We start from the raw sequence: 8630 nt of genomic DNA, 5'->3' as shown, positions 1-8630 counted from the left end.
TGGAGGGTGTTAATCATGGATATTATCATCTTCATTATTTTAATTTTAGAGAAATACGTGAAACAGTTTCATTAAAATTTCATTAATTAGTATATGAAACAATTTCATAACCACATATGAAACAACTTCATCAAAAAAAAGTATTATATGAAACAATTTCACAAGATTAGCAATTTCATGAAAAAATTTCATAAGATTAACGATGGATGATAGTAGTTTTTACGGTTTTTATAAATTGAAGTGGTTTTTATTTGGTCGCTCCTCTCTCTATAGAGAGAGAGAGAGAGAAAGAGAGAGAGAGAGAGATGCTCAATTTGCAACAACTGGATACCAGTATGGATTTGTTATTCAGTTTATGACATGAGTAAACAAAAACCCAGAAAATTGACATTTACAGGAGGAGGTAAAGTCCATCTGGAACTGCGCTATTGCTCCCCTTAACGCTCATGTAGTGATACAATTCCTCGTGGTCGGATCTTATGAGCCTGGCATATACCAAAAATAAAATTTAGGTAACCATTTTGGATTCTTCCAAAAACATAAATTTGAATCTCAAAGATTTGAATGTGGGACGAGACGTTACAAAAACTTGTTCTCCCAAGTTAGGTGCAACATTAGAATAGGACAGGACAATACATGACCTGACATTTAGATCCAGATAAGACAGGACTTTGTGGGACAAAAATACATTTTTTCTGTCCCACAAAATAGGTGGAGCAAAAATTAGGGGGACATGATTGGTAAATTACTAATCTACCCATATCAAATTAAAACCCTAAAACTTTCCAGAGGAAGCTCACACACCTATCTAACTCTTATTGTCCAGTATAGTCCCATCCCATCCCATCCATGTACGAAACGCACCCCAAAGGAATTACAACGGCTGTCAAACTCAAATGGTCTGTTTGTGCAAGTATGCCACCCTCAAACCAACTGTGTTGCGCCCTGGAGGCTTAAAGGGGACTCGCTTGGTATTTGAGGCATTCCACTTGGGTTGTGGCACACTGGTTAAGGGATGTGGTGGAAATCTCATCTTGACCCGGTTCGAATCCAGGTACCGCCAAAGCCCTTGCCGCCTTGGAGGTTCACCTACGATGACTCTAGGCCATTCGTGGTCGCGTGGGGAATAGTTGATGCGTGTAAGCTGGCCTAGATACCTACGGTTAACCCCCAAAGAAAAATCTTTTATGAGCCAATAACAAATCTAGTCAACGTACCGAAGTTTTGCTTCACCTTGGTGAATCTGTGAATGGCTTTCAAAATCAAACCATATTTCTTGTACTTCAAAGGTCCCATGTGTCTGCAACATAAAATTTGGTCAAAAACCTCATTTAAAGACAGGCTAACAAATCATCGAATGGTTGCTCCAATTTTGATGCTCATGAAGTAACAATAAGTAAACTAAGAAAGTAGAAATACTGTAGTTTTAGGATTTCACCTCTATCTTCTAATTCATTCCAATATAGTTTCGTTTATCAGGATTTAATACTCAAATATACGCGCTATTCCAAAAACACTATCTATACTATAAATAAGATCTGCATCGTTCATATTTCTAATATTAAGCATAGGATTATCACATTTAGTTGCAGGGTTTCTCCTTGGCCACATGAAAAAAGGCAACACTTATCCATTTCAGGATGTACTGTGAAAATTGCAACTTTTCCTTTCCCAACAACATTTAATGCATCTGGCCTATCGTCAATGTTGCAAAGAATTGATAATAATGATTTTGGTCCATAAACCTCCCTTTATTTTGTCATTACTTAAAGGTGTTTATGATATTAGATTAAAAGTCCAAAACTTTAAAACTATCTACTCAGTCAAAGTTGCAATTTTCATGGGATTGATGTAGTAGTAGACAGCCACTAGGAACTCGAGCATATGAAAGGATATGTTAAGCGGAGTCGGTTAGTACAAAAGTGAATCAGAAAGCATCAATTCATACCACTACACAAATGTGCAAGCCGCCAATACACAAGATGTTTCTATATTGAGAATAGATCCCAACTGTCAGATGAGATGATCCAAGGGATGTTACTAAAAAAGGGGGTTAAAACCAAAAAATCCCCCCCCCCCTCCTTTTTTGATCGAAAAAAGGCGACATATAACCAAAATTGGAGCCAAACAAATGATACCAAAAAGAACAAGCATTTTATTCTCTTTAATTTGACATTCATATTGTTATACTTTTTCATCTGATTTTTCGTCATTCTCACATTCTAAACCTTTTTGTCATTCTCATTTGAACCTACCCCTTCAAGGGTATTCTAGACATTTCACAGATAAACAAATTCTTCCTCAAACATTGCAATCCTCATATAGAGGGAGTAAATTGTTTTTATATGCAGACAACATGATTTTATCATCATAGAAGCAGAAAATTAAAGGAGAGAGGGCTTACACCATCTCTGTATAACGAATCCGCCATGCTGGAAAACCAAGGAGGCATCTCGCGGGTCCATAAATTAATAAAAGATCAGGATCAGGTTCTACAGCACCTGAAGGTAAACCATGTTAACACACAAGATGTCAACATATATTTAGCATATGCACAGAAGCCCTGAAAGGAAAGAAACAACAAACCAAGGGTCCTCAGTGCCTCAGTCAAGTACGTTTCGGTAAAAAACGGTTTTTCTGAATCAGCATCCACATAATACTTTTTAAAAAGTAGGTTGGCAGCTTTCGCAACGGCTTCTTTTCCATCAGTGATTGAAACAAATTCAAAATCCATTCGCTTTTTACTGAGAAGGGGAATGGTTTTTGAATTCTCCTGCATTAATCGGCAAGAGCAAGATGATAAATAACATGTTCAGAATAAGATTCAGATGCAGGATATGGGTAAAGCTGTTTGGTTGGTTTTTCGTTGAGGGCTGTTTGGTTGGTTTTCCATTAAGTCATGTATGGATCAAGTTGTCTGTGTGGATTAATTTGTTTATATAGATTGAGAGGTTTTTCATTGGGAGGGTTTTTTAATATATGGAAGGAGCGTTTTTTTAATTGGGAGGGGCAGTTTTGGAAAAAAAAAACCTTCACTAAATAAGTCACTTTCTATATCATTAAGTCACTACCAAACAGTCATGTATAGCTGATTGAATAAGCTTTGAGTCTTATTAAGCTCATTAAGCTGCTAACAAGCAGGCCCTTAAGTCATGTATGGATAAAGCTGTCTATATTGATAGGGAAGGTTTTTGTTTGGGAGGGCTTTTTCATAGATGAAAGGAGCATGTTTTTTAATTGGGAGGGACAGGTTTGAAAAAAACTTGGCTTTCTATATAAAGCTCCCCCCTAGAAGCTTACTGAACAAGCCACTTTCTATATCATTAAGCCACTACCAAACAGTTACATATAGCTGACTGAATAAGCTGCGAGTCCCATTAAGGTTATTAAGCTGCTAACAAACAAGCCTATGTGGCATATCGAACAGCTTAAGATACACAAAGAACTACTTATAAACAATTCAAATTTGAAAGCAACTTGAAAGGATTATAAATTGTCGAGTAAAGAAAATGGTACTCCCTCTATCTCAGAAAATTGCAACACTTGGTTTTGGGACATCCATGTAAACTGTTGCAGCTTCATTTTTGGTATTTCAAAGGTAAAATGACCAAGATGCCTATTTCCATCATTACTATTTAATGATGGAGAGCCTTCCAGGAACGATTTCATAAAACAAGTATCCATGCATAATCAATCAGGAAGATATCGTAGAACACAATACATTGGGGAGCTCTGCAGAACCGAATCTCTCCACGAAGACTTCCTTGGACTTCTTCAAAACCCCTACATTTGAAAGGGCAAACATGACTAGCCAATAAAATATACACAACACATGTGATGTGTCTTTTATTCGATCAAAATAATCAAACCAAAGGAATCTAGTATATCCCACCCGGAGGTGGGGTCTAGGGAGGGTAAGATGCATGCAGACCTGACTTCTACCCCAGAGAGTAGAGCAGTTGTTTCCCTGAAGAACCCAGACTTGTTACGATAAAGTTCTGAAAAGGTTATGAGTAAGCAATAACATACGAATAAAAGCAAGTACAAGACAACCATAACAATTTATGGAAACTATACACCCCTAGTGTGTAAGAAAAGCAATAACGTAGTTTGATAAAAAAAAAAAAAAAGAGAGTAAAAAGTCATTCCAAAAGAAGTGTCTTGTAACTTGTAAGTGCACCCTTACCTTCCCGGTCATATAAGCAGACCTTTTTCACACCAATGGCTGAAAGCCACTCCAAAAGTTCGATAACTTGTGAGGTCTTGCGGGCTTCATCACTGTCCACAACAAGTCCAAGATACTTGACTCGGTCTAAATTTAGATTTGTGTACGTTTTCACATAACCATTTGTTATAAGGTAGCTTTCAACTGCATAAAAGATCTCCCGAATAATGTATAAAACACTGAGAATTAAGTGGAGAACATGCCAGAGCAAGAGAAGCGCAATGTTGCCACTCTGCATAAGAAATTAAATCTAAATGAGCATCCATCAGGAAAACTGCAAAACGACAATGTTTGCATACCACCAAATTGATGATTTTAACATTTTTCTACCTCTGGATATTGTTTTGTAATAAATGTTAGGACCATGATAGTCAGGTCGATCAGTCATCTCTCTATAGAAGGCCTTGAACATGAACTCAAACTATCATTAGGCACTATCATGAAGAGCAAAAACCTAAATCCTTTAGAGATATATGAATCCACAATTCAACCTATAAATATGGGACCTAAATGTAAAATATCCACTTATCTTTATGCGTTTGGTATGCGGAACAGGACGGGACATGACAGAACAAAAACTCGTTATCCCTCGTTAGGTGCGACATTACGCTGGGGCAGAATAGAACCGAGTGGGACAAAATTGTAGTTTTCTTGTCCCACCAAAATAGGTGGAACAAAAATCATGGAGATATGACAAGACAGATAAATAACTAAATACCCATGTCAATTAAAACCCTAAAACCTTCCACAGTTCTTACACCCGCCTATCTCACTCTCAATTGTCCTGTTGTCCAGTCCAGTCTCATCCGCGTAACAAACTCACCCTAAATGACCAACATATCCACTAGTGTTCTCTACTCACTTCCATTCTTTTTTTTTTATTAACCTGGATATCCAACCCGCTATGCGAGCCGACTAATCCCAGGGTGACCACCCGCTTCGCAGGTAGCCTGGAGTCACTGTATTTGAACCTCCGTGGCCACAAGGGGATTTTTATTCCTCTTTGGATTCAAACCGGGGATTTACAGGAACTTTTGGCCTATGGAGCCCAAGCTCAAACCAATCAGGCACCACCTTTGTGGTTGAGGTCAATAAAATGGACGAACCCATATTGCAACCATTCCTAGAGGTCATGAAGTGCTGGTTGAGGCTCAACATAAAGCGAGGACGAAAACCAAAATTAACATTTGGCTTAGAAGAAGGGCTCAAATGTAAGTAGCCTGAAGTCTTACTATAAATGAAACTTGTAACAAGAAATATATTATGCACAGGAAAAAAAATGTTTGTTCAGGTTAACAAGAAAATTCATAATTAGAGCTAACACTGAGATGATAAAGACGAATCTTTAAGAAGATACTTACCTCTCTAGAGATCAGCAATGCTACTGCTATAAATAGGAAAAAGATAATACCTTTGAGATCCTGCGGAAAACCCTCTGCATTTCATCTCCCAGATTCATGATCTGCAAACAAGAAATTAATTAAAGAACTTGAAAATGGAAATAACTACATCCACCCATTAAATTTACCTTCCATTACCAAGGGGTCTTTGGTCTAGCAGTATCGTAGCCTTTGGCCTCTTAGGAGGTCAGAGGTTCAAACCTCACCATAGGTGAGGAGGGTGTGTGAGTTTATTTGTTGCATGTGCCGTATATAAATATTATATACTTAAAAAAATTAACTTCCATTTATGTACAACAAAGTTTAAAAACCAAACAGATCAAAACCCCAAAATAGTTTCTACAGGACCTTAAATACATAACAATCCAAGCAATTCTAAAAAAGGCTCTGGTGCTAGTGAGAAAGAAAGATGTATATTATTTAAACAAACAGTACCAAAATAATAAATGATAAAATCAATGACAAGGCAACATTTTGTGAAGGAAAAAGAAAATTTAAAGTTTAGCATAAATATGCCAACAACCCTATCTCCTACCCTTTTCTCAAATAATGTTGCCTCAAACCCTAGGCAATTGAAGTTATGAAATCAATTTTGCAACTCCATTAGCCCTCACCTGTGTTTTCTTTTTTTGCAACCTACAGAACTTCAAGGCTGTTACATTTCTTATCATTTATTCAGCAAAAAGATCAAGAGAATAAAGAATAAAATTATTATTAAATTTAATTGTAAAAAATAGTCTAAGTACAAGATTACAGACAAAATTGAAGGGGGAAAAAGTACTGTCAAGTTTCTTGCTGTCTTCTTCTCTAACAAATTTCTTTCATGATTCTTCTCAAACAATTAGATATCAGAATTCCAGTTCTCATCACTATAATACTTTCATATTTTGACTTCAATTTGAAGGTCAAATAACCTGCTTCCAGTTTCAAACATGAAATATATACATTTAATTTTGGAGAAACACGACGATAACTATATCAAAAACATTTTAAAAATACCAAAAATACAGATAAATGGTGTCAAAATCTAGAGCGAAAAAAGCATGACAAAAATGATTTGGTAAGTAAAAGTTAAAAAAAAAAAAAACACATTCAAATCAAATCAACTAACATAAACGGTTGACGAATTGTTACAGTTTCAGCGTAACTTGATGAATCTAAACCCTCTTTACCACTAGAAACCGATGGCAGAAAAAATAAACCCAAAAAGGAAACAAAACAATCACAATTTCTGTTAAAAAAAACTCGCCAATCATGAGTGTTTAGCAAAAACCCTTAAATCAAATGTAAAATTGGGAGATTAAGAATAATCAGTACATACCGAGTCTCTTTACTTCGTCTCTGAATCTATATCTGCACAAAACTCCAATTCCGATTCTTCGTGATTGAAATTGAACAAGTGGAGCATATATAAGGAGACGCAAGAAGCGATAACGTTCTCAAACGACGACGATATTTGCTTCAATTGGTTAAATAACAGTAGGCAATGAGGTTCACACACTGCTGCTGCTTGCAGATGAAAATGGAGGTAACTCCAGCCACAATTATTGTCACCTTGGTTGCTTCCAGAAATACACTTGGTAGGTCCCGGGAGAAAAATAAGATTTGTGTGAAAACTGCAAAAACATGTTTTAGATCAGAGTCGCACGGCTAAATCGTGAAAATGTATTTTACAAAACGGTCCCTGAACTTATATTGATATGCAAATTTAGTCCATGAACTATTTTTTTTCATATCCAAAAATAACTAGATTTATTCCATTTTATTACCTTATATGTTCCATTATTCGTCAGTTCATTGTATTCAAACAAAAATCGAAAGTCATCTTAACCATAAACGTTTGTCACTTTGGTTGGATCTTGAAATACATTTTTTCAGTTCAATCGAAATAGATATGATATATATGCGGTGGCAGGGCCGCATATAAGGTTATGGGGTTTCTTAACCTCAGTTAAAAATCAAAACAATCTAGATTTAGTTTTTGGAAAAAATAACTTTCACAAATGACCTACTTTCATGTTTAAAACACTCATTCATGAGTTATTTTAGTAGTTGCTGAATGGTTTGGTGCTGAATGATTGTTTGGTAATTATTCAGAATGAAATTGGGGTGTTGAATGATTAAGGGATACTCAAAATGCAAAATCATTCAGAAGGTTTTAGAACCATTAAGAGTAAGACTTTTTTTGTTAAACAAAATTCACCTCTTAGCGATTCAAATGTTGCCTATTAATGAAACTATTAAGAAGTAAACAAACAACCCCTCAATTTTTACGAAACCCCATGCATTTGAACTTTTTCCATCAAAACCAAAAGAAAAAATATATATCTCAGTATCTTGCGTATCGTTTTGTTAAATCTATTTCAATATTAGGCATCTCAGTATTTTGTTATTTTAACTTTAATGTAAACTGATTTATTATATGTTAATTATTGTATATGTTCAAATCCTCGAACCAATTATCTACAGACAATAAATAAAATTATAGGATAATCTGCGATACGCTTTAGCCGAAATAGTAAAAGAGCAACTGAAATCGAATCGTTTAACCCGAAACCATCTTGGTTATTCGGTTTTGCAAAATTTTCGACAGTTCTAATTCTGACCCGAGTCACTTAAATTTCTAGATCCGTCATTTTATGTGCAAACTAAAAAATATTTTTTAGGGGGTGTTTTGGGATTGCTTATTTGAAACAACTTATTATAAGTCAGAAGGGTTTAACTTTTTTAAAAAAAAATTATTACCGGTTTGGCACCGGTATAAGTTGTTTATCCAAACACTCAAAATGCTTATTATCGGTGTCACAAGGAAATAAGTCAATAAGTTATTTTTATAAGCAATCTCAAACACCCTTTTAGACAAGAGTGACACATTAAATTATGACAAATAGTACATTATGAAAAATGGACCCTAAACTTATGTTAATCTACAACTTTAGTCCATAAACTTATTCTTTTTGCATTCAGATTCAAAATTTGCTAAATTCATGTTATTGTTGTTGCCA

General features: G+C 35.5%; 1 protein-coding gene across 2 annotated transcripts; it reads right to left on the bottom strand.

Moving 5' to 3' along the window:
* Positions 1–304: 304 nt before the first annotated feature.
* Positions 305–7251, bottom strand: LOC112516580 (dehydrodolichyl diphosphate synthase complex subunit nus1-like). 2 transcript variants are annotated; one of them, XM_025123704.1, is made up of 8 exons: positions 6947–7251; positions 5637–5687; positions 4187–4457; positions 3722–3783; positions 2587–2773; positions 2405–2501; positions 1218–1300; positions 305–485 (listed from the first exon to the last, which is right to left on the bottom strand). In XM_025123704.1, the coding sequence occupies exons 2-8, from the start codon at positions 5682–5684 to the stop codon at positions 478–480; spliced, it is 756 nt and encodes a 251-aa protein (XP_024979472.1). In that variant the 5' UTR covers positions 5685–5687; positions 6947–7251; the 3' UTR covers positions 305–477. The 2 variants fall into 2 exon arrangements, with proteins under 2 accessions (XP_024979472.1, XP_024979473.1); XM_025123705.1 differs by having other exon boundaries at positions 2405–2492.
* Positions 7252–8630: the final 1379 nt, after the last annotated feature.

This window comes from Cynara cardunculus (genome assembly GCF_001531365.2).
Source record: "Cynara cardunculus var. scolymus isolate 2C chromosome LG 8, CcrdV1, whole genome shotgun sequence".
Taxonomy (NCBI): domain Eukaryota; kingdom Viridiplantae; phylum Streptophyta; class Magnoliopsida; order Asterales; family Asteraceae; genus Cynara; species Cynara cardunculus.
This window is presented reverse-complemented; position numbering and strand designations above follow the sequence as displayed.

Excerpts from the sequence above, each read along its gene's own strand:
- LOC112516580 (XM_025123704.1), bottom strand. The coding sequence starts at position 5,684 with ATGAATCTGGGAGATGAAATGCAGAGGGTTTTCCGCAGGATCTCAAAG. Across the intron at positions 2,774-3,721 it reads GTTCTGCAGAGCTCCCCAAT|GAGAATTCAAAAACCATTCC; the intron begins GTATTGTGTTCT and ends CGATTAATGCAG. Across the intron at positions 2,502-2,586 it reads TGAGGCACTGAGGACCCTTG|GTGCTGTAGAACCTGATCCT; the intron begins GTTTGTTGTTTC and ends GTTTACCTTCAG.